Below are 27544 nucleotides of genomic sequence, written 5' to 3'. Positions count from 1 at the left end.
GTACAATTGAGAGTATTACTATATTACTATTAGCCCACTTTTTTTTGTAAATAACCGATTAAAGGAAGAATATTGCTCATATAACCGACATTAAAAGAGATTCTAATGTTAATTTGGCCGGTTACTTGTTATTGTAGTTCTTTTTCCTGTTGTCAGCAGTTTGCTCATTAAACAAATTTCGTGCTTTTTAATATGCGTGTATTCTGTTTAAATAAATATTTATCAAAAATGTTAAAGTAATAAATTAATCTGGAAAAAAAAATCCAATTCAACTCTAAAAAATCCTGCTAAAATTTTGGTCAGCGTAGGAAATCCCACCTAACTAACCCAGCCAACAAATACAAATAGTCGGTGCTTTGCTGTAAGTGAACTTCACTAAGAATAATACATTTAAGACTTTTGAAACTGTTACACTCTGAGAATGGATTTCGAGCTTATATTGCTCAAAGCTCTGCGAACGAGAACAGATTGACGGATGAATCAGCACTCAAGTTGCCAATAAGCGTTAGTAGTTTTGATTGCTCAAAAAATTATTCACACGCAAAGAGTCAAACCCTATACTCTGACGGACGGAATGTGGGCTATTATCGCACGATCTTTGGCATACATATCGACTTTTTCGTAGACACGGCGAAAAGAAAAAGCGACCGCACTCTTCCGATTTGAAGGGAATCTAAATTTACTTGCATTGTAACGTCGTTAAAGAACAGTGCCAGAAATTTTCGTTTTTCCTCAGACAGAGCAGACACTCACCCCATACGCGAGTTTTCGAATGCCAAGTGCGTTCTCAGATTCAACCCTTTCAGCTCATGTGGTTCCAAATCGAACCCCTGAAGTTGTCATATACTTCTCTAAAAAGAGAAAAAAGAAAGAAAGAAAGAAAGAAAAAACAGAAATTCTCTCTGACGAAGAACACTATTAAATTTTGATGCCAACATTTCTGGTACCGACTCTTGCTGAAACTCAACCGCAATTGTAATTGTCATCACATTAAAATAATATAAATTCGTATGAGGCTCTGATTCTATATTTAAATATAAGGGGAGTGAAGTAGATAAATATAATTTGGTGACAACAAGCTTTGAAACAAACAAAGTAACTAAACAACAAATTAGCTTCTAATTTTCTGCTAAAACATGAACTTTATCAGTTTGAAGAAAAGTAAATATAACTAATTAACGGCATTAACGTTAATAGGTAACACAGGTGAATTGGTTAGCGAATCGAGCAGGTGGTGGAGCCACCTTGTCTCTATAATTAAAATCTTTGCTTGGCAGTCTGTGTGTATGTATCTCTATCTAATCCGGACTGTCAACGTTTCCCAAGTCGATGCAGGTACCGTTGGATACAGGATATCTGGAGAAAGCCATTCCGCCCAGGATTACTCCTCGAAACTTTAACTGGCCGGAGATATGAATCGGAAACTAGACTAATAAAATCCTTAAATATCATAACGGTAGTGTCAAATTGGCGACAAGTTATCCGGTTTAGTCACTAAATTTAGCGAAAAATTACCATTACTGTCGCCAAATTTGGCGAAATATCGCGAAGTGACAAATGGAAAGGGCCAGAGTCCACTCTGTGCATCGCCGAAGGCAGGGTTTATGCCCAGCAGCCGCAGGCGGTCAGGAGGGGTCGAAATCTCCGAATCACACCGTCGAAGGCGAGTTGGTGATTGAGCCGCCGTAGGCGGTGAAGCAGCCTCGCAGGCGTCGAACGCTTGTTGGCAAGTGGAACGAGCAAGAGGTGGAGCCCCCTAGTCTATGTGGTATTAAATCCTGTCTCTCTGTGTCTGTGTATCAGTAACCTTATTTCCTCCGGACTTTAAATGTTTACCAGGTCAATACTGGTACCGTTGGATACAGGACTTCCAGGGGAAGATATTCCGTCTTGTCTCACCCCTCTAAACCTTAAGGGGCCCGGAGATGAATTGATAAAACAATTTATAGGATATCCAGAAGAAAAAGCATTAAAGTTATCAATTGTCACCTGTCGCAGGCGGCATTGAGCCACCGCTGGTGGCAAACGGCAGTTGGCAAGCGAAGCGAGCAGGGAACGGAACCCATAGCATCAGTATAACTTCTGAGGGAAGGTTATTGTTGAAAAGAAAGTGTTTTTGTGTTCTCACGTTTTTAGATTGCAATTGTTTTACAATAAAATTTTACAACAGCTACTTTGAAATACGTTTACACTCTTACTTTCAAATGATATTTACAAATTACTTCTATAAATATATGCATTTAGCTTTACGTTCAACGCTCTGGTATGTTTTTTAAATGTCTTGTTACGCCAACTATAATGCATTAAAATCCATTATGGCGGTTAAGGTAATGGACAGCTTTGCGATGATAATGCTGACCCAGATGTTTTGCTTTCGATCGGGCAAGATACGGAGACTGAAATGAGCTACTTTTGATGAGAGTTCAAGACAGATAATGAAATGTAATTTTGCTGCACCATGCGTGCAAAATTGTCTCCGAGAGTCTCATATAGTAAAGCTTGACCACAGAGAGATGGTGGATGACTTTGAAATTGAATCATCATTTGTAATAGGTTGTTTGAATTATTTTGCAATAGATAGGATCAGCGAGAACGCGCTTCTTACTACCACGCGCTTTCTGGCTGATTTTTCTTATTACAAATGATACAAATTATGTTTTCGCTTCAAGGTCATCTGCTATCTCTCTGTGGTAAAGCTTTACCTCACTGACATTATGTAGTGATGTAAACAGTATATACAATTTTTGTCATATTGGAATCTTATGTCAAAGTTTTGAGCACAGTTACCCTACCATGTTCGACATTACCACTCAATCCCTGTAGCGTAGTTTTAAAAAAGATATTATAAAAACTTTCATGCGGAATGAATTGAATATAAATTTATTTTAACATTTTGGAGTTACTCTTCGTTGATAAAATATTAATTTTTTGTGTAAATTTGGCTAGCTATTTATGTATTTTCCTTTAGTGAGAGTCATTACACTACTTTCCCCAGCTAATGCCTCTACTATTACTAAAAATTCAATCGGTGGCAATGAATATGTGTCTGAAGGTTCACAATGTAATAAATATCTTTCATATAAATGTCATGTAATCGATGCATAGAAATGCAGCTCAAACTACGTAAGCATGCCTTTACGCATGCTGATAAGTACATTGGTCTTGATTCTTAATAAGAACAAACAATGCTTAGGGACAGATATGGCAAAGGCTCAATATAGGCACGCGTGAGTCAACGGCTAGTCAAATGAACAAATCGATAAAAGCACTAGTCAAAGAGGACTTTCGAATTAAAAACTGATTGTTGGGGCCAATTCATTATGGCGATAGTAACGAAGGCCTTCGCTTGCCGTTGCATATTTGGCAGTGATTAATGATTGTTAGATTTTTGTAGGCAATGGACTAGAGTCATTTATCATACAGAGATAGCAAATGACAGAACTTAAAGTATTGGTGTCGATGCTAAAATGTGCTTCACTTTTAATCCTTTCTGCCCAAGCATGAATTCTATTTCGCGTGGTTGCGTGCTTCTTTAGAAAGATTTGCAAAAGTTCGTTTCAAAGTGAATCTCTTTTTCATTAATGTAAATTTTGATTCTCCTTTCGAAGGTCGATGGCTTCGTTTTAAGGCAGCCATCTTTTTTTTTTTTTTTTCAGTTATCTGACTTCAACAATTGGCGAAAAAAATGGTGAACCCAAACAAAGCCATCGTACCTCAAATATTAAAGTAGGGGGAATACAAACGAATAATTAATTGGAAACAAAATGATAAGATGTATGGGGGGGAAAACACCTCAGTATTGTGAAAATTCAGATACTGACGATCTACTAAGTTGTATCTTCATATTTCTTCAAAAGAACATGGATGGTAAGAGACTGTTCATAAAAATAGTCGATAGGTATCACAAATCATAGTACAGTGAACTCCCGATCATTTGCGAGCGATTTATCCGCGAGTCAACTAACAATCAGGAACATGTATTTTCGCAGAAAAAAAGCAAACACAAATAGCTTTTTTTTGTCGAAAAATCGCAAATTTAAACTCGTTTGTTTTTAGTTTATTTATTTATTTACCTTTTCTTCATCGTATACACTTCCTCTATATTGATGTTAAGTTCTGTTATGCAAAAATACAAAGCATTTTTACTGTACTGTATATATTTGTAGAAAGTATTATGCATCAACAAAACTAAGTTTTTAAGGAAGGACAATTTTTACCTTATTTGTCCCGCATTTTAGTCTTTTGGTGGTTTTTCCACGATTTTTATTATCCGCGGCATTTGTGCCACCCAATTCCGCAGATAATCTCGAGCTTACGGTATACTAAACTGATTCAGTGCGAGCGAATTGTGATTATTTTATGAACAATCCCATATGATTCTTCTATGTAATCGGTCATATTCTTTTGGAGTTTGACGATGTTCAACGGAAATTCTTTAATTAGTTAATTAGTTTCCGTGTAATATGTTTGACTTCAAAATTACGTAAGATGAAACGTGGTAGATGTTTCGATGTATCTCGAGTAACAAAAAAAAAAAAAAAAAACATTTGAATAAAAATATTTTATAAAATATTCTGTGTTTTTATTCCAAGTTTCAATTGAATTCAATAATGATTCACTTGCATGTTGTCCAGTTTTCTGTAAGTTTGGCGAAATTTGCTGGAACACGCTTTGTGTTATAAGCCAAACACAAGCGAAATAAAGCAGCGTTTTTGAAAGAAATACTTTTATCATTGAATATGGGCCATTCCATGGAAAACGGTCATTTTGTCCTGCACGTGACGCCTCATATATTTCATTAAAATGATACTTTAAAATATTATTGAACACATTTTTTCTGCTTAACAAATTACAAACTTATGTGTGATTTCTTTCGCAAAACGTTTCGTTATTACCCTTTAAAATTATTACTTTTTAATGAAATATTTGAACCGTCACCTGCTGGACAAAGGGTTGACTTTTTCGTGGAATGTCCCATATAAGCGCTATTTTAACGGAAATGAATAAAATTGTATGTATAGAGCATAGTCTATTTTGAAACTTAGAACTCATTTACAGAGTTCACCGAGGTAAGCTGATAAAAAAGAAAAAAAAAAAGTAAAATCTGTGACCTACTTCCCCCAATTAATTCTAATTTGAATTCCAAAACTTTGAATTCAAATTATGTTTTTCGCAATCACGAGTTGCGACAAGACCCTACTGATTAGAGTTATTGTTTCTAAAAACGGCTCCCCCCCCCAAGCATTTCCCTTTTCCTGGGTGGTTACGTGTGTATAGTTGTGTGTGTAGGCTTATGTGTGTGCACGTAGGCGTGTGTATGTGTGTAAAGGCGTGCGCACGTAGGGGAGTGTGTATGACCATGCGTGTGTAGGACATGGACGCCACCGCCCAGCAAAAGTGGATTCCGGTGGACAGTGGTCAGGACCAGTCGCGCCGCCGCCGGTGGACGGTGGTGCTGCAGCCCTGGTCCAAGCTGAAAAAGGAACCGTAACGTCAAGGACAGTCAAGTGAGAACAATAAGCAATCGTGATTGCTCAAAAAAAATCCCCTTTCAATTTGTTTTTGGTGTCCTGAATGCAAGCATGATCGAATTTTCATTGTAATGGGAGCTGAAACGTAACCTTTATATAACCATAGTTACTGAGCCGTTGATGCATCTAGAAGCAAAGGATACAAATGGTAGGAGAATCAGCAGAAATGGTAGGAGAAAATCATCTGTTTTGGAGAAAGAGATGGTAACGATATCTCTAGAAGGGATGTTGCTTCATAGTCTGATGTAGGAAAACTTTTCAATTGAAAGCTTGCCTACTGCTGGAACTTTGCTCGTGGTTTTCTCAAACCTTTTTACTAATCCACTTACATCCCTTTGCTTCTCACTGCCTAAATTGATCAAGTATTTCTCTAGAAACTAAAAAAAGAAAAGAATAAAAGTCCCCCAGTTAAAGTGTCCAATGACTTTGATATAGTATGTATGACCTGTCATGGTACTCACTAGGGAACCAAACGAATAGTGTAATAACGAACAAAGTTAAAATAGATCGCAATTGAAAAAGCGTGTTGAGACTTTTTATCTGCCCTCGTGTCCCCATTGTCGAGCTATAAGATTTTAAAGTCTTCCGAAATTTTAAGAAAAGCTCCAAATTTCAAGACTTTCTCAAAAATTGAAAATACTTGCGACTTCACCGTCTGCATGTGGCAGGGCATACATCTGCAAATCGTGTGAAAGATGTCTCCCGTTACTCACCGAGACCTGCTTACTTTGGCGACTTTCCTTAAAATTACGATAGACTAAGACCTCACATTTCGATAACGGTACACGAGGCCAAACAATTTATGCTTCTAGAAACATGCCTTACTATGATCTTTCGACTGCTACTTACTTTTTTTTGAGCAATCACGATTGCTTATTGTTCTCATTTGACTGTTTTTGGCGTGCTATCATTTTATTTTCCCACCGCCACCCTCCGCACCATCACCGTCGACCGGCTCCTCACGATGCTGCTCCTATAGCGAAAGCCGTCTCCAGGTTGCATCCATGTCCCACACACACGCGCATACATACACAACTACACACACGCACACATACACACCTACACGCACACACACACACGCGCATACATACACAACTAAACACACGCACACATACACACCTACACGCACACACACGCACACATACACAAACACATACACACATGCAAACACATACACACACGCATACATACAGACACCCACACATACACACACAAAAACATACACACGCACACATACACAAACACATACACACATGCAAACACATACACACACGCATACATACAGACACCCACACATACACACACAAAAACATACACACACATACACACAACTACCCACACATTCATGCTTGCACACAGACACAAACACACATGCCTACACACACATACACATAACCCGTACACACAAACACATACCCCCACACACAAACACACACGCCTACATACGCACACTCGTGATTGCGAAAAACATAATTTGAAATCAAGATGTCAAAATTCAAAGTAATTTTTTTTTTCTTTTTTACTTCCTTTTACAAAAAAGGAAGTATTGTATTCGCGAAAAAATTTTCACTCAAAAATCGCCCTTAATTTCCATTTTGCTCACCCCCAAATGAATGTTGAGTTTTTTTTTCGATTCGACCACATGCGGAAAAGTGCCTAAGAATGTATAGACACGCGAAATATCCATTTTGACCATCACCGAGGTAATTACAACGACTTTTCTCGTGACGTCTGTATGTATGTGCGTATGTGCGTATGCATCTCGCATAACTCAAAAATGGTATGTCCTAGAAAGTTGAAATTTGGTACATAGACTCGTAGTGGGGTCTAGTTGTGCACCTCCCCTTTTGGTTGCTTTCGGATGTTCCTAAGGGAGTCTTTTGCACCTTTTTGGGGGGAAATCATTGTTAATTTCGATGTAAACTCAAGTGGCGTTATAATTTGTCGGACACTTGGCGATATATCGCCAGTCTTTTGGTCGCCAAGTTTTGTCGCCAACTTGGCGACAAATTTGGCGGAGTTTTTTTTTTTTTTTTGGTTTCAATTTGGCCATTGTTGGTGATATTTAGAGAATAAATATTGAATCACATTAAAATAGCGAATAATGGGGAAATGACATTAAATTGGAGTAAAAGGAAGTCATGTGATGCACACATCAGCTCGTTTGATTTTTACACTATTGATGGTTTCATGGTGAGAACATACAAGCCTGTATCGAGAAAACGACCTCTTCAGCTGTTAGCCTCGACGGCGTCTAATCGACCGAACAACTTCGGTCTGATTGCAAGTGATTGCAAAGAGTTTACATTCAGAGTTCACATCCATTGTTACATTTTGCTCATTCTTTCCTTTCAAAAAGAAAAGCAGATATAAGAAAGAATCAAAGAGATTTGCGCTATCCGAAAATATCCTACTTTGAAAGCGATTGCTCTTTTTACTTCCTTTTACAGAAAAGGAAGCATTGTATTCGCGAAAAAGTTTTCATTCAAAAATCGGTCTTAATTTCTATTTTGCTCACCCCCCGAATGAATGTTGGTTTTTACTTCCTTTTACAAAAAAAAGGAAGTATTGTATTCGCGAAAAAAATTTCACTCAAAATTCGGCTTTAATTTCTATTTCGCTCACCCCCGAATGAATGTTGGGTCTTTTTTTTCGACTCGACCACACGTGGATATATGCCTAGGAACGTACAGACACCCGAAATATCCATTTTGACGATCCCCGAGTTAATTACAACGAGTTTTCTCGTGACGTCTGTATGTTGTGCGTATATGCGTACACTGTAAAAAAAATTCGGAAACGTTTCTGAGTATATCGTGCAGCTGCGGTTCATGAAATTTTCGAAAACGTTTCTGAGTATTTCGGAATTCTCTTTCTGTAATGTCCGGAAACGTGTCTGAGTATTTCGGAATCCTCTTTCTGTAATGTCCAAAAACGTGTCTGAGTATTTCGGAATCCTCTTTCCGTAATTTTCAGAAACGTTTCTGAGTATTTCGGAATCCTCTTTCCGTAATTTCCAGAAATGTTTCTGAGTATTCTGTGCAGCTGTGGTTCATGAAAGTTTCGAAAACGTTTCCGAGTATTTCGGAATTCTTCAAACAATTTTCAAAAACGTTTCCGAGAATTTCGGAATCCTTTTTCCGTGATTTTTTCTAAAATATAATTCTTTATTATAGTATTGCATACCATATCAGTTTCAATTCTTTCATATCTAAGAGCAATAATACAAGCAATTTTAGAATCATTCGTGGATTTTTTTTTTTTTTGGAATTTCTAATGACAAATAGCATGGTTAACAGCATAACATATGCACAGTTATAAATTTTTGAAAAATTATGAAATAATCTACTAGTTTCACTCCTAATCACAAAATCGTCGGGGAATTGGAGTGGGGGTACCTTCTGAAAAGTGGGGATTGTTTGTTAAACAATCTTAAACTTCAGTTTTTCTCTCAATATTTTCAAGACAAAACTATCAACATATTGTATTTTTAATGCAGAACTTAAAAACATATCTTGTATCAAACTTGATAGCTTTTATCTTCGGATAAAATTTGACAGGACTTACCTACCCTTCGCGTTCCGGAATTTGTTCACCTCAAATCAATTTCTCTGACGAACAAAGTGTACCGAAAAGTACCAACAGAGAAATTGATGAATTTAAATATGACACCAAGTCCCCCTGCTGGAACCATTCGGGTTGATTCTTCTGTTCTTGCCCTTTCCAGCTCATCACAAATATAAATACTTATTCAAAATAGGTTACTGATTTTATTTTTACAGTGTGCGCAAAATGCATTATATATTTTATTTATTAAAACATTGAACTCTATTACATGATCATTCCATTTCATATATACGAGAATCCCCCCCCCACCCCCCATAAGAGTGATGGTGCACCCATAAAATGCTATGAAGCACCCCCCCCCCCTCGAAAAAGCAACATCATATACATTATAAATCAAAGTATCATATACATTATAAATCAAAGTATCATATGAATTATAAGTCAAATACTTTAATATGGTGTAAAAATACAAAATTATTTTATTAAGTCTTTTTTTTTTTTGCTTTTGGTAAAATTGAGGCTCGTAAAACGAAAAAAATGAAGACACTTTTAAATACATACATGTATTTATTTGTTAAATAAATTAATACACATTTAACTAATTTAAAGCGTTTCGCTAATGCAAATATTTAAAGAGATATCGTCATTTAGATAATACTGAAGCACTATGTTCCTAATTACAAGAGATAGTTTTTTTTTTTTTTTTTTTACTTCATACAATCTAGCTACACTGTTTACAAGAGAATGAAAACATGCAACCTTAAAGACGAACTATCAAACCTGACAATTTGCATATTATAACATTTAATTCATAATGCTTGATACATAAATGTTCAGCCAAATATTAACTGAGATTGACACATAAAAACAAAGTACACAATAACACTTATTTAAATTTTTTTATATGAACTAAATCTCTTTAAAGTAATAGAGTTGCAAAGCGACTTACCTATTCGTCGGTGGTGGTCTTTTGCAGGCTTTGGTCACCAAAAAGGTGATTTTTATGACAGAATAAAATTCTGCCAACAAAAATTACCCATTTGGTAGAAAGAAGAAAAGTATCCAAGAAAAAAGTAAATTACCTACACAAGTTATGCGACGCAATGAATTTACATGGCGTCCTCTAGGCAGTTATTTGGTTTTTAATTTCAGTTTGTATTCCTTCCGCGAGCATGCGTCGAGAATTTGCACTTCGTACTTAAAAATTAGTGACATAGCTTCAAATTCAATCTCATGACGATACATAAGCAAGAAAATATAAGAATTTAAAATTATCTTCAGTGAATTCATGCGAGGAACAACACTTCTACTAATCCCCTTGATGAGTGTTACTTCGCATACATGAGTCAGCACTTGTTTTCATTGCGTGATTTCGAAAGTTTCAGTTTAGATTTCTGCTGGACTATAAAATTGCCGTGTAATCTGCGCATGCGTCGACTCTTACTTTCTTGCTAAACGGGAAACGTTACTGATTATAGCAGAAAACTGCGGAGGGCGTACGAATCTGTGTATTACGGAAAACTTTTTTATATATTCGGAGAGTTTTCCGAGATTTTTTACAGTGTATGTGTGTATGTGTGTATGTATCTCGCATAGCTCAAAAACGGTATGTCCTAGAAAGTTTAAATTTGGTACGTGGACTCCTAGTGGGGTCTAGTTGTGCACCTTCCTTTTTGGTTGCATTCGGGTGTTTCTAAGGGGGTCTTTTGCCCCTTTTTGGAGGGAAATCATTGTTAATTTCGTTGTAAACTTGGTGATACTTGGACACTTGGCGATATATCGCCAGACTTTTGGTCGCCAAGTTTTGTCGCCAACTTGGCTACAAAATTGTCGTTTTTTTTTTTAAGTTAAATCTGGTATCGATTTGGCCACTGTTGGTGATATTTAGAGAGTAAACTATTGAATCACATTAAAATTGCCAATAATGGGAAAATGACATTAAATTGGAGTAAAAGGAAGTCATGTGATGCACACATCAGCTCGTTTTTTTCCAGCATTTTGCAAATATGATTGAAAAATAAATTGATGATTACCTTGCACCGAAAAGAACAGTTGAATCATTCTTGAGAAACATATAGATGTACGGAATAACAGTCGTGAGAACTTTTCCTTCTATGGCGTTGTGGAAATAAATATCGGGTGTCCACAGGTGTTTTATCCAATCGGGGTGAAGAGCCACTTGTTCCAGGTTCTTGGAAGCCGGATAGCGGAGCCGAGGGTCTTTCCACGTCTTGTACAAGAAAATGTCCGCTATGAAAGACTGAAGTCTGCGCATTGTACAAGAAAAGGTGCAGCAAAAAGGAAATTCATTGAAAAATATGACATTCAATTAACATACGCAAAAGTGTAAAGTTTTAAATCTAACTAAATTAAGACTAAAATTAAAAACAGCAACGTTTTATCGCGCAAAAATTTAGATTGCTGCAGACACGTATTTCGGTATTACAAAGAACGGTTTTTTCAGTAGAAAATAAGTGAGTTCATGGAGGAAAAGATATCCGACTAAAGCAACGAGACAGAAAAGTGAAAACAAGACGTCATCTCAACGTTTTATGGTAATTTCCGTGTTTAGCGAGAGAAAATGCTTTAGAAAAAACTACTTTAGAGCCCGATACATTTTTGGTGCTTGGCAGTGTTAGTAGTGATTCTACAGTGGAAACAATTGTATAATATATCTTGGTGTGTGAGTGCAAAATATTCTATCTTATCTTTCATTATTTTACTAATTTTATGAAATCAGTTATAGATAAATTTCAGTAATGAAGTACCTGTAGCATTTTTTAAAATTTATATAAATCCGGTCCAACGAATAGACGAATCCAACGAAAAACTGTTTGAAATTGAATGAATTTTATAAACCCACTCCACAGTTTCGGTATTACAACTATTCTTATCCGAACAATAACAAATATTTGCAAACCAACTGCTGTTTGAAAATGTGAGGACAGATGACAAATATTTGATCAGAAACGTTTTCAATTATTCTTAAATAATTGGGTAAATGACTTAAGGAAACGCATGTAAACAAATTTTTTTTTTGTGTGTGTGTGTGTGTTATTTGAAGACATGTGGTACTAACTTCCAAACGGCACGACCTTGAGGGTCACGGATTTGGACAAAATTCTAGGTATAGGTCAATTCCCACTAGGTATGAACACAGGTAAAACGGTTTGATTGCATAGGTCCTAGTTCGGCTGCAACGGGGTCCAAAGTTGTTAATTTGGACCCAGGATGCAATGGAGTTTCCTTTAAAATTAGCATTTATATCCCTTTTTCTGCTACTGTACTGCAGTATGAGCCATTTGCATGCTTACCTTTGAATCAATTATGTTGGATACTAATTTTTAATAAGTGGTTCTCAAATTTAAATTGGCTACTACTTTTAATTTCAATAACTTGAATACCAGAATAACATAGTTACAGGATATTCATTGTTTGCAAATTAAACTAATTATTTTCGTTTTATATTAATCGTTTGCTGGTAAAAAGTATTTATCATTTGTTGATAAAGACATTTACTTGGATATTAACTGGATATTTATCGTCTGCTGTCAAAGATATCCCACATTGACAAGCAAATAATGTGAGAGGAAAAAAAGCTCTGATTTATTGTACACTAGTGGTACCCGCACGGCTTTGCCCGTAATAGAAAAATTAAAAGGTCTTTTGGTTCGCCTGTATATTTGCAAATAATGTATGGTGAATTTTCTCGCCAATTGGCTTGTACCCATGTTACGGTTCCACGTTATGATAATTTCGTAATTTATTTGTCCATCTTATGATAGTTTTGTTCTTAAAAGTGGAAAAGAAAAAATCCACATCGAATTTTCGAAAAATCGCTGCGAGTTGCACACCTCCATGCTACAAACTAACTTTGTGCCAAATTTCATGAAAATCGGCCGAACGGTTTAGGCGCTATGCGCGTTACAGAGATCCAGACATCCTATAGACATCCAGACATCCTCCGGACATCCAGCCAGAGAGACTTTCAGCTTTATTATTAGTAAAGATGGCACACACACACAAAAATAAATAAATAAATAAATAAATAAAAGATCGTTTCGACTTTTCATATAACTTAGATAGTGCCCATAAATAAATACGTGTTCTCCCTGATACTCAATTTACTAACAAAATATGCCAATCTAGTTGGGAGATCGAACATAGTGTTGAAGCCTGAAATACCATTGGGAACGACATTGCATTTCTAGGGCCAAACGACATTTCTAGCAACTTTGGACTCTCGTTGCAGCCAAACCAGGGCCTATGTAGTCAAACCGCTTTATCTGCGCTCATACCTAGAGGAAATGGACCTGTAGCTAGAATTTTGTCCTAATCCGTGACCCTCAAGGTCGTGCCTTTTGGTCGTAAGTAGTCTCGATCGATGGGCTGGGTGGAGCAAAAACATAAATTAAAAAAAAAATTAAATCATTTTTCAAACAGAATCATTCTGGAATTTGGATGCATATCACAATTTCAAAAATAAACTTCTACTCACCATGACGGTTACATCGACTGATCTGATATTGAGAATTTCGATTTGAATGCTCACATGTGCTGGTTTACCTGTCAAAAGAAAATGCTTTAAGTGATATCTCAATATTTAGTAAAAATAATATCAAGGGGAAAAGTTGATAATAATAAATCTCGTTCATTCAAACACATATCTCTAAAAGGACTCAAGGGCCTTTCATTAAGAGCGGGTTGATGTTGAAATGGAATAAAACACCAGATGGAAGAATCATTGTAAGTGTTCAGTCAGGATATAGTAATTGCTGAAAGGAACTGTTTCTGTGACCTAACTTTATTTTTTCAAACAAGTTTTCAATTGTTTTATTTTAAAATTATGCCGCCATCTTACTTGAATGTAAGTTGAGCATTTTCAAATGAAATTTACTCACTACATCTTTGAAAATGCACATTATCTACACGTTCATGCTTATACTTATTCTTGTATTGCTTCGTTACGCCAGCTATATATATACTATTAAAACCTATGCGCGTGTGTCTGTGTGTCTGTAATCCTATCTCCTCCGAACTGTGAGTGTCTACCAGGTCAATGCTGATATCGTTGAAGTATCAAGGAGAAGCCATTTCACTCTGTCTCACCCCCCTAAACTATAAGAAATCGTGCCGGACAGCCTGGATATCCTTAGGACAACCAGAGGTAAAAGCATTAAAATCATCAATTGTCACTCGCCGCAGACGGCTTTAAGCCACCATAGGTGGCAAACGGGGGTTGGCGAGTGAAGCCTTCTAATCTATACTATCAAAAACCTGTGAACTTCTGTCTATGCATATGTCTATAACCCTATCTCCTACAACTTTGATCTGAATGTACTCAAGCATATCGCTTCAGAAAATCTGCAGATGTCACACCAAATGGAGTTGGAATAAATTCCAGCAAAAGACATTCTCTTCGAAAAGTCTGCGTGCCTCAGGTTGAGTGACAATCAATTTTGATAGGCAATCAGTACCAGTGGAACCAAGAACTCACCTTCAATCCTCGGGGGTTGAAAGTTGTCATATCCTGGGCCAACCACGTCGGAGAGTTTAATAGGGGGCCGTTCTCCAGACCTGAAACTGAGAAGGGGGATCCTTTAGAAAAGAAAGTCTAGTTGCTTTTAATTTTGTGCAAAATAGAACATGAACGAATATAATTCCTAATACTCACTACCATGAGATAGTGAAACGAAGAAAACAAAATTGAATAAGTAGCCCACCAAAAGAGCTAGTAATACAAGTTTTTGGACGCATAAATGATTTGCCTCGTATCCCTGTTGCCAAAAAATGAGATCCTATTTATTTTTTATTTATTATTTTTTTTTTTCATTTTTACACTTTCCGTTTGGTTACTTGGTCAGTAACACTTCTACCGATATAGCTTGTCTGTAGAAAATAAATAAATAAATAAATTCGTGAATGATTTTAGCACAGTCAAAAAACAAATGTTTTTGTTTTATATTAAAATTATGCTTTCAAAACTACTATTCATTGCCTACAACTAAGACCAATAAATATTTATTTTACTAATCGGTATACAGCTAATTGGAGATTATTTGGCTTCAGTCAAATTAAAGGGGAAAAAAATAATCTTTATAGAACCTACACTTAGGGGCGTGCACAGAAATTTTGGGACCTGTCAAAAATGATTTTTACGGGCCCACCTCCATATTGTATATTCATAGAAATTTGGATGAGAATTCAGCTAAGGAAAATTAGTTGTTCAAGGACCGACCATGAGCGATACCAACTGAGCTATTGTTCTTCCATCTCACAAACCTATACACTAAAGCAATCTTTACTAATAATAAAGCTGAAAGTCTCTCTGTCCGGAGGATGTCAGTAGGATGTCTGTGACGCGCATAGCGCCTAGACCGTTCAGCCGATTTTCATGAAATTTGGCAAAGTTAGTTTGTAGCATAGGGTGTGCACCTCGAAGCGATTTTTTGGAAATTCGATGTGGTTCTTTTTCTATTACAATTTTAAGAACAAAAATATTATAAGATGGACGAGTAATTTACGAAATTATCATAACGTGGAACCCGTAACATGGACACAAGCCAATTGGCGAGATACGAAATTATCATAACGTGGAACCGTAACATGGGTACAAGCCAACTGGCGAGAAAATTCACCATACATTTGTAAATATACAGAGGAACCAACCTTTTAATTTTTCTATTACGGGCGAAGCCGTGCGGGTACCACTAGTACATAATAAATCTATAACAAAAAACAAAATTATTAATTTGAATTTTTGGCATCTTGAATTCAAATTATATTTTTCGCAATCACAAGCGTGTGTGCGTATGAATGCTCGTGTGTGTTTGCGTAGGCGCATGTGTGTGGGTGCGCGCGCGTGCGTGTGTGTGTATGTATGCATGTGTGCGTGTTGTGTATGCAGTGCTGTGTGTGTACGCGTGTGTGTGTAGGCGTTCATGTGTGTGTATGTAGGAGTGTGTGTTTGTGTCTGTGCGCAGGCATGAGTGTGTGTATGTGTGTGTAGGCGTGTGGGTGTAGGATATGGATGCGACCTGGAGACGGTTTTCGCAAGAGGAGCAGCATCGTGAAACCGGTCGACGCGACGGTGGTGATGGCAGAGGGAGGTGGTGGGAAAATAAAATCATAGGAATTCAAAACTGTCAAATGAAAACAATAAGCAATCGTGATTGCTCAAAAAAAAAAAAAAGAAAAGAAAGAAAGAAAAAGAAAAAAGAAATCGATGCTTCTGTTTTGTTAAAATATTTTTTAAAAGCTATATTTCGATTTAATTTTTTCATGTTAAAACTAATGTCTTGTCTCTTGATTTTAACAACAGATCTATAAATCAGAATCCTGCAATGAGTTCAGATTATATATTCATGGAAATTTGGATCAAAACTCTGGCGAAGAAAATTAGTCATTAAAACGATATTTTCAGGCGGGTTTGAACTCACAACCTTCGCATTATTAGCACGAAGCTCTAAGCAACTGAGCCAATGGGTCTCCCTTATAGGATGCTATGCATTGAACCAATGCGTAATAATAATTAAGAAAACAGAATAAATTGATTTCTTTTCGACAAAACAACCGAAATGTGATTTTTTTCGTTATTTTTTGCCTAAAGTGGTGAAAAAAACCCTTTTAAAATGATAGCTTACTTGTAAAATTTGATAAAATATTGAGGAAGTTATGGCGTTGCCACACACACAAAAAATAAATAAATAAATAAATAAATAAAAATAAAATAAAACACATTTGAGAAATAATATATGTGATAAATTAACTGAAAACGGAACTTTTCTGCGACCGAAAAAGAAATAAATTTGTTTTTGGACACAAAATCCAACACAACCGGTATCACCATTGCTGTTGTGGTGTGAATCCTCACGTAAAAATGAAGTAAAAAACAAGCGTACGAAAAGCTGTGAAAAAAGCGTTTTTACCTGAGGGCAGTGGGCAGCAGCAAGAGCGCGATCATGGTGATGGTCAGAAGAGTCAGTGTGATGAATTGAGCCATGCTGTCATTCTAGCGAGAGCTTGAAAGTCCGTGGCATTGTTGGGTTTTGTGACAGCGTCTAGAGCGCCTTTTGGCTTTTTTCCATAAACATTCCCGATCGGTGTTGTTTCGCTTTCCACACAACAAAAACACGCTGCTGCTTACGAAAATGAAGTCGCAAAATAGTATCTGCCGGAGTTGGGTCTTAGATGATGAAGGGGGAATGGATTTCGTCCAAAATCAGTAGTGTAGTCAAGGGGGAGGGGGGGGGGGCGAGGGGCAAGCGTCCTCCCACTTTTTTATTTTTACCCTAACGTTCCCTACTGTTTCAAACTTTAATGAAAGCGTGTCCCACCTTTTGATTTTATTGCAGCCATTCAGAGTAACTTTCAGCCATTCTGGTTAAATTTGCGCTGCTTCAAATTTTTTAGTACACAGGGGAGCCCCGAAGTAAAATTTAGAAAAAAATTTAAATTCTCAATTTGCCGAATGGAACTCCACATTTTGAAGATAAAATAAAATACGAAAATGCGCACATATGTATATCTAATGAAAAGGGATATTCGGACAGTAACAATCGTAATATTGCAATTTTGTTCCCAAATTCGCCGAATCGTCAGACAAAATTTGCCGAATAAGGAAATCTCTGGGAGTTCACAGTGACCTCCCATCGGGGCGCCCCTGCTTGTATATTGGACTTATATATATATATATATATATATATATATATATATATATATATATATATATAAAGTCCAGTGAAAAATATTGAAAAGACCACACCAAAAGCCCATAGATGCGCAAAGCAGCAAAACTAAAAAGCCAAGTAAATATAAAATAAGTAAACAAAATTTCAAATATTAAACAATTATATAAAAATAATGATGATAAAAAGGAAAATTGCAAATAGCATTAAATAGGAAAAGATAAAGTATGAATCCAGAGCTCATCAGCCGTGGAGGATTCATTAATTAGGCTTGAGCTCTTGTTTATTGTTTATAGTTTAGCAAGTGGTGCAATTGCCCAATGTTATTCTATATTGCATGTACTGGAGCTTAAACATTCTCTTTTAGTTCATAGTTTAATTTTTGGTCTTTTGACCATAATTAATGAATCCTCCACGGCTGATGAGCTCTGGATTCATACTTTATCTTTTCCTATTTAATACTATTTGCAATTTTCCTTTTTATCATCATTATTTTTATATAATTGTTTAATATTTGAAATTTTGTTTGCTTATTATATATATATATATATATATATATATATATATATATATATATATATATATATATATATATATATATATATATATATATGTGTGTGTGTGTGTGTGTGTGTGTGTGTGTGTGTTCAAGAAGTCGCTCATGGGCTGCAATAGTGGAATAACTCCAAAAACACGCGTTTTGTACTAAGTACAGGTGTAAATATGAAAATACACATTATTTTCAGCAGCAATATTAGCACAACTCATAATTCAATATTAGGCCGTAAGATGGCAGAACTGAAATACATTTTTACTCGACTGCACGTGAGCGATGCAAAGGAGGGTAATGTATTTATGATTATATGTATGTATGTATGTATGTTTGTTCCTATGTGGCGTTGTAGAGGCTAAAAGCCTTGGCCAATTTTGATGATTCTTACGTCAATCAATTTGTCTTAACCTTGGGAGTGTCATTAAGCACATTACAGTAATCAAAATTCACCATCTTAACAACCAGTCGCCATATTGTCAGTTCGAGATCGTGTCGCACGCTACCTGCGTGCGACACAGCCTGCGACAAATGTGGGTAGCGTTTTCATTGCCTGAACTTTTTGTTTACTAAGTCTACTAATTCAATTTTCATCTATAATATGTTGCATTTGTTTTTGTCGTACGGGACTGACGTGTACTTTCTTGACGGGATTTTTAGTTTTGCGAGAAAGATTTGACTGACGTCGCTTCCGAGCTCACGTCATCATGAGTTATACAGGCTGTTTAACTCATATAGCTGTGGTTGACTTAAGTTCGCGCATTTTTGCTAAAAATCGAGCATATGTAGCTTTAAGCCGAGTTAGGTCCCTAGAGGGGCCAATAACCAGTAGTTTAGACCACCGCAAGTCACTTAATAATCCTCACGATATCAACTCTCTCAATGAAATAACAAGATCGCGAAATTTACCGTCTTATAATCATAATGACTAAGTCAATGAAAATTAACTAAAAAGTGTAAAATAAAAAACTATTATGAAATAAACACAAAAAACTCGACTGCGTAAAAACCAAAAAGACTAAAAAGAAAAAAAAATATAAGCCCAGTAGTTTAGAATGTTATTAAGTACTACTGAATAACTGTACCATTAATATAGTTTTATAATCGATACACACATAGAGAAGAGGAGGGTATTATGGAATAATCGGGAAATATAGAATACCAAGGTTTCGGCTCTGCTTGGTGCTACTGTCTCTAGCGAATAGCACGAACTACTGTAGTTACGGAAGACTCCCATGATTCAGTGCAGTGAGCATTGGCAGCTTGCTGTTGTTTTACGACTCAATACAGAACTAAGTTTGTTTATCTATTTTCAAGACTTTTTACCGGTAAGTTTTCAAACACTTCTATTTACACACATGTGACTTGAACATTCAAGTTAAGCATAATGTATACTAAAAGCATTGTAGTTTGTTATACCGTGGTCGTTTTGAAGCTGACAATGTTTTATCCGTCAATTTAATTGTTCACTTTCCATGGTGGCGTGTCGGGTATTATGGAATACTCGGTATTTCAATTCTATCTGCGACTTTTGCAATTCGTCCTGAACCAGACATGACTTGCACATTAATCTTAGAAACATGTTTTATTTTTCAAAGTTAAAATTAACTAGGTTTTACGACGTTTCATTAGTTTTTTCATTATGTAAACCACGTATTTCATATCACCCGACTGTTTCATTTTAACCCCCATTTGTACATTTATTTTCAATAAATTTTTTTTCGTAAAAACGAAACAAAATTGTCGTTTTTTAACAAGTGACATTTCATAACAATTAGTTGTATTATATACTCACGATGATTTTGGCAATTTTGATTAAAAAACAGTACAGTTATTTTTAGAACTGTAAATAGTATTCCATATAATACCCTCCTCTCCTCTAAAACAAATCATAAATTCAAAAGCAAAATAGAAGGATCAACAGTCAGGGTCCATTCAAATTTTACGGGGTTCCTTGATTGGTCAAAAAGGAATGGGCCCCAACTGTTGATCCTTCTATTCTGCTTTTAAGTTTATGATTTGTCTTATGTGTGTATCGATTACAAAATTATTTCAATGGTGTGGTTATTCAGTAGTACTAAATAAGTCTCTCTACTAGGCTTATATTTTTTCTTTTTAGTTTTTTTGGTTTTTATACAGTCGGGTTTTTTGTTTTTATTTAATATTTTTATTAATGCATTTCATCAGTAAATAAAAATCTAAATAATAGTTTGAAAGTCTTATTTAGCACGCATTACACGTTCTTTTTGATTAAAATTTTCCATATCGAGTTCGACTGATGGGAAGTTATAAAGAATTCCAATTTTTCCGTCTAGCCTAAGTTCTCTTCTTGAATTGTTCAAAATTGAAGTGAAATTTATTCCAATCAAAACGTGAAACATAATTGGGTGTACCGGAAAAGATCATTTGAACAAAGAAAATGGTTTCTCCTAATAGTAACTCCGTTCAAGTTCGTTAAGGGCATGATGAGTACGGCAATGCGTTTTTCCATTTCAAAAATCAACTAACAATTGTTTTTGATTTTCTTTGTCATTTATGAGTTTTATTTTTGGAAAGCAAAACCTACTTCATGATTTAGTTCAGTGGTTCCCAAATCAGTTATAGCTGCGTCTTCTTTTTTGGTACTAAAATTGTTCCCCCCCCCCCTCAATTTTCGTAATAATCATACAATTACTTTTTTTACTCGAGGGCCGCACCTCGTATTTAAATGCTTCTTGCGGGTAAAAGCAAATATACAATTGCAAAACAGTCAATCTTTTCTAAATAACATAAGAAATGATGAAAAGGAAGGGAAAATTGCAAACCAAGAATTGTTATCATATTACTCGACGCTTATTTTATTAATCACCTCTGTTTTCCAGAACCAGATTCCTAATATTTCGCTCCAAATCTAAGATATTTTAATTAATCGTGGCTTTTGATTTGTAGCATTGTACAGAAAAAAAAAAAAAAAAAAACTGGTCACACGGGTCAGCTTTGCGGGCCAGATGTAGCCTGTCGGCTGTAGGTTGGGCACCACTAGGTTAAAAAAACAATTCCGTATTTTGTAGAAAACACCTTTGATGCACAAAAACATATTTTTATACATTGTTAGATTGGATGTGAGTATTGAGTTTCAGCAAATATCTTAGGTTACAAAAAAATAAATGTTAAAAATACAACATTTGTCAAATACTAATGCAATATTAACGCAATGGGAGAGTTTTTTCTTTTCTTTTTTAACACAAAATTTCTATAACCGTGGTGTGATTGAAAAGAAATCGTTGCTCTTAGTGCGCACGCGCAAACCCGAATGTCAGAGCGACGACGTAGTACTGATTGTTATTTTCTGACACCATTTTTTTTTCTTTAAATCAAAAGCTGCGGAACAATCTTCACTTCCCTAGAGATATCCCCAAAGATTAGAAATCACTTTATTTTGTCTTTATTATTTGTTATTTCTCAAAGGAGGTTTTCTCCTTTCTGTGGGAATGCTTATAACTCCCTCAATTCTTCATCAAACTTCATAAGTAAGGTATGATTTTCAAGATTTTTTTGCATCACTTTCGGCAAAAAATAAACAGACAATTAACAGTTTAAATGCTTTCTCCAAGAGACAGATTTATTCTGTTTTTATTACGAATGGCTTCAATGCACAGCATCCCAAAATGGAGACACAATGGCTCAGTTGGCCGTTGTGTTGATAATTCGAAGGCTGTGAGTTCGATTCCCCATTAGGGTATGTCATGAAAAATTTCTTTTGAATATTGACTTGCGCAATTAGGATGCACTGTATTTGCCCCCTAGAAATTCATTTCTAATATTATTTTTTGAAAATATTAAGGTTTAGCTACCGGGAAATGAGCTATAAAGTTTGAAAAAAAGGTAAAAAATGGTCAATTTCCAAAAATTTTTTCGAAAATAAAATGTTTAAAACTTTTGTTCTGTCAAATGCTTCCTTTTAACACTCTTTACACATATCTTTATGATTAACTACATTCCTTTAAAGTTTTTAGTTCGCGAATAAGCCTTACATTTTCGTGAAATTAACCAAAATTCGATGTTTTCAGCTTTTCTTGTACATTGCAGTATTTCGTTAGAAAAAGTTCCGAAATAATTATTTCTCAATAAATGTGCACTGCGCATAATCTTTCCTGCTGAAACCGATGACCGGTCATTTGACCCCACTGTCTTCGTAACGCAGCTCGCCGACCTTTGGGGACGTTTTGAAGCCATCTGCATCTTGGCAGCGACACCATTTTTTCGATTTCGATTCCGAGTCACAACTGACTACAACTGTGTCGAGGACTGCATACTAAGTGCCTTGCCTCCATTATTTTTTATACCGATAGATGGCAGCACCATCACCGGATCGGACAGATAATGAGAATTTAGAACTAGACCAGGAGCTAATAGCTACCTGGTGCTAGCACCCCCAGAGGTATCGTTTCACTTGGAGGACATTGAGACCACGAGCATATTTAACGTCGCCCAGTCCCCTTTAATGACGATGGTGGATCTTAGACCATCGAGGTTCGAACTCAGGACCCTCCGGCCCCGAATCCGACACTCTACCGATCGGGCTACCACGGCCCCGACACCATTTTACTCCCCCCAAGATAACCTTTGACCAGCGGGCTAGACTTGGTAATAATTTCTCTCATCCTTCCTAAGCTTTTAATGCTAGCTGCATTTACCGATAAAAAACAGTATGATGTTTCTTTTGTGTTTTGTTAAAGGGAGGGGTCGATTTCCACCAAAAATCCGGAGAGCGAAAGATACTAGCAATTTTAAACTTCGGAGAAGTCGGACGTAACTTTTGACTCTTCCGAAATCTACTGTTATCGTGTTATATCATGATTCCAAAATATCCTGTGAAGTTTTGTGAGGTTTCGGCACAAAGTATTTAAATATATTTCATTAAGTTTTACCCCTGATAAATTTCCTGCTCAGCTGAACACTCATCTGCTCCACTTCAGTATGCTACACTGTGAATTTCAAACTTCAGGTACTCAAGACGCCTAGAAAACTTCACAGATTATTTTTATAATTATTTATAGTCAAAATGGCATCTTCAGCTACAAAAAAAAAAAAAAAAAAAAAAAAAAAAACACATGCTTTAAGCACTAAGCTGAGTGAGTATCTAGGAGGCCCCAAAAATTTCCTACCAACTGAGTTTCCAATTTTATGTGACTGTTTGCAGAGATGCCTCGAGTTACAGCAAGATGAAATGCTCAAGAGCGATCAAGACCCACGCAATGTTTCAAAGAGAAATATCTTTTCACGTGTTGCTGTTGAGATTGCAGAACGATAGTTGCGTTCTGATTGCGAGTTAAAGGAACCTATTGTTTATAGCACAAAAGTTACAGGACGAAGACTTTGCCGGAGCTGGGCAGTATTCTCTGAGAAAGCTCGAAACATAGCACGGAAAACTATTAAAAAACAGTATGAGCTTAAACTTGATAAACTTTTCAATATAGCTTTGTGCACATGTAAAATTGTACTAATGCGGTGAAGATGATGCTCCACACAAGCAAACTTGTAATGCCCAGGCCCACTGTCTTTGCAATTGCGATATAAAAGTAAGGCTGCTCTTCTCTGCTCTCATGACACAAACGAAAGAGCTTTTGCAGTAGGGTAGGAAATGAGCAAGGATGAACATCAGTACGGTCTTTTAGAGTTCCGCAGTCGATAAATATTGATGCTTGCAATCTTATTGAACTGATTGACTAAGTCGCTGAGATCCTCACTGAACAAATTTTCACAGCAAATTTATCTTTGGAACAGCTTAAAGCATTGAATGTTCTCTCACTGAAACTTCCTCCATATTCCATACACACTCAAAGTTGCGAGAGAACGGTGAAATCATTGAGAAGGAATACTAATGGAGGGAGTTATAGCAAATGTCTCAGTGAAATAAGCTTGGGACTCAATGTTTCCCAGGTCAGGTGACTTGTTTGGCTGGGAAGTTGTCGCATTTTGGCACGCAATCGCTCTTTTGGCATTAAACATTTTTCAGACGACGCGACGGCGCTTATTATGAAATCGGGGCTACAAATCAGAGCAACTCTGGCTCCAACTCCTTTCCGCATAATAAATAAATAAATAAATAACAGATACAAATACAGGCCAATCATTCAAACTCCCTCTCCCCACTTCTTTCCGGATTTTAAAATATAATGTAATTGCATTTTTCATGTATTTTGATGTTTATTCTTTGAAATGACGGGCATGTAGAAATAGTTTAAAGTGTTCTGTTATTGACTGAAAATTTATGGATTCATATGTATTGTAATCAATGTTTTGAAATGATTTCATACGCAGGCATACTAGTATTTTAAATTGAAACATAAAAATAGCAAACCTTTATTCTTGCGCATCTGCTGTTCACAGGAGCTTGGCGAGAAGATACTCGTCAACAAAGCAAATGTACACAAAATGCTTAAGAGCCGTTAAAATAATTACTAGTTAAGTAAAAAGTGTTTTTATGGAACTAAAATGTTATTTGCACTGAAGATATACAATGTCTTATAACTTTTATAGGTAAAATAAGTACAAAAATTTAAAAATTATAGGCAACTGTGGAATATGTACTCGTTGAATGCAGATAAAAGTTATTTTTCTTTATTTAGAAGTAAAAAACATTCGTACATGCTAGGGAAAAGTTACTGGACCTCCTGGTGTGGCTTTTTCCTCACAGTTTACAATGCTAGAATACTACACTATTACTATAAATCTAATTTTTCCCTTGTACAGTTAAATGTTTTTATCATGCATGGCTTCAGCTAATGAAAACTTCTTCAGCGGTTACGGTCAACTCGAAATTGCTCCCCAAGTCACATGGTACTGTTGCCGAATCAGGATAGTAGGGTTGCACTCTCTCCATCTATTCCTTCTCAATGGGTGAAATTAGTGACAGAGGCTGCAGAATCAGTATGTGGTTGGGCCAAGAGGAGATGAATTTATACGAACGCAGTTGCGTAATCGAGAAGCAATGCCTTCTTTGAGAACAAATAAAGATTTCCTAAAAATGTTCCAAATTTGATGGAAAAATAACTGTATCAGTGGTTGATTGTAGTATTGTGTTTGGGCACCTGAGTGAAAGATTGACATACGGTACGTAAACTTTTCCATGTATTCAAATCGTCGTAATTATTTGGTATTTCACTTCTTGCAGTAGATTAAGTATGTTTTGTTTCACATATATACCGTTCTTTTTACTTATTAAATAAATGAGTTAATTGATGATAAATGTCTGTGTAGCCATTAAATAAACGCCCACGAGCACATACTTAACACGAACATCAACGATCGTTTTTAATTGTCAGAAATAATATCAGAAAGGAATATCTCATGTGTTTAGATCCCATATGAGCAAATAACGCTCAAAAAAAAAAAAAAAAAAAAAAAAATCATTGATGCAGGAAATACTCTACGTGCATAGTGCACATTTATTGGGAAATAAATATTGCGGGCCTTTTTTCTGACAAAATACTGCTATGTACAAGAAAAGCTGAAAAAAATCGAATTTTGGTAAATTTCACAAAAATGTACGGCTTATTAGCGAACTAAAAACTTTGAAGGAATCTAGTTAATCATAAAGATGTGTGAAAAGTGTCAAAAGGAAGCATTTGAATTATATCAGAACAATAATTTGAAACATTTTATTTTCGTAAAAATTTTTGGAAATTGACCATTTTTTACCTTTTTTTCAATCTTTGTAGCTCGTTTCCCGGTAGCTAAACCTTAATATTTTTCAAAAATAATATTATAAATGAATTTCTAGGAAGCAAATACATTGCATCCTAATTGCGCAAGTCAATATTCAAAAAAAAAATTTTTAATGACATATCCTATCTCCCCATGGGCTGAAACATATCACTTTCGTGATTTATTTTCTTCATTGGAATCTTGATCCAAATTTTCAATAAAATGTAATCTAAACTCATTGCAGGATTCTAAGCTACAGTTCTGCTGTTGTTAAAATAAGGGAACAAGACATTGAATTTTGTATGGGAAATCGCAGTTAATCTTTTTAAAAATATTTTAACAAATTTGAAATGTCAATTTCACTTTATTTTGTTGCCTTATTACGCATTGCTTTAGTGTATAACATCCCGAGATGGAGACCCAGTAGCTCAATTAGTAAGAGCGTCCTGCTAATAACGCGAAGGTCATGGAACGGAGAATGTAATTTTTCTGTCCCATGAACCTTCGGTCAGAATCGTAATTTTCCCCCCACCCTCCAAAGGTCAGAAAATGTAATTTTTGAATAACTAGTTTTCCTCAGTTGAGTCCGGATTCAAATTTCCTTGAATTTGCAATCTTAGCCCATTGGAGACAGCATTTCAAACCACAGTTGTTATTTGCACTGAAATCAGAAAATACCCTTTACCATAACACGGTGAATCCACTGCATTATATGTTATTTCTCAGTTTTTTTTTTTTTTTTTTTTTTGTGGGTATGTCATAACTTCTTGATACTTCAAAAGTAAGACATCATTTTAAGGATATTTTCACCACCATCAGTGAAAATGAACCAACAAGTCATATTTTTGCTGTTATTCAAAAAATTACTTAAAAAAACGGGTTTTTAAATTCTTTCCGTCGAGTGCAAATGCTTCGCTCGGATCAGTTAGTTATAACTTATTTTTATCGTTGTTACTTTTTCATGTTACGAGGAAAAAAGGTTAAAGGGCGAAGGAAACATGCCTCCCAAACGGGTATCTGTTCCAAGGCCACCACGAGTGTTAGCTATGCCGATCATTTTATTTCGACTTCGTGAGTTTTTCGTGGACGCTATCGTATTTCAGGGATAAACCAGAAATTTCCTGTGCTGTTTGTGTTGCGCTTTATGGAATTCTATGGCATTAGAAGAACAAATTCCAAATGTCAAACGAAGATTGAAATATTTTACAGTTCAACTGAAGATCAAGAATAGCAGTAGCTACTTGCCACGTGGTGACTAAATAAAAAATAGGCGACTAAAATATTAGTAGCATTCGTCTTCCGCTCGCTACTTTCTATGACATCACCTGTGTAATAATTAGTTTCAATGCCATTAAGTGGTTACTTGGATCTAGATTCAAAATGAATTTTTGGGCTGTAATAGCAATTTGACAGCAGATTAGTTGTTAAAATACTCTTTTGGTTGACAAAAAACTAACGATTAATGAATTCTGTAGTATTGGAAGAACAAATTCCAAATGTCAAGCGAAGAAGGAAAGGTT

The 27544-nt window shown here is 35.8% G+C and overlaps 1 protein-coding gene across 1 annotated transcript in view; it reads right to left on the bottom strand.

Annotated features, from left to right (window-relative positions):
• LOC129231150 (glycine receptor subunit alpha-1-like) overlaps positions 1 to 17208 on the bottom strand; it is a 30589-nt gene extending 13381 nt beyond the window's left edge. Inside the window, exons 1-4 of the mRNA XM_054865397.1 lie at positions 17027 to 17208; positions 14596 to 14681; positions 13597 to 13664; positions 11132 to 11358 (exon numbers count right to left, since the gene is read on the bottom strand). Of these exons, the coding sequence (XP_054721372.1) occupies positions 11132 to 11358; positions 13597 to 13664; positions 14596 to 14681; positions 17027 to 17100 (455 nt within the window). The 5' untranslated portion in view covers positions 17101 to 17208. The remainder of the gene's footprint in view (positions 1 to 11131; positions 11359 to 13596; positions 13665 to 14595; positions 14682 to 17026) is intronic.
• Between the last annotated feature and the right edge of the window lie 10336 nt (positions 17209 to 27544).

This window comes from Uloborus diversus, chromosome 10, assembly GCF_026930045.1.
Source record: "Uloborus diversus isolate 005 chromosome 10, Udiv.v.3.1, whole genome shotgun sequence".
Classification (NCBI taxonomy): Eukaryota; Metazoa; Arthropoda; class Arachnida; order Araneae; family Uloboridae; genus Uloborus; species Uloborus diversus.
This window is presented reverse-complemented; position numbering and strand designations above follow the sequence as displayed.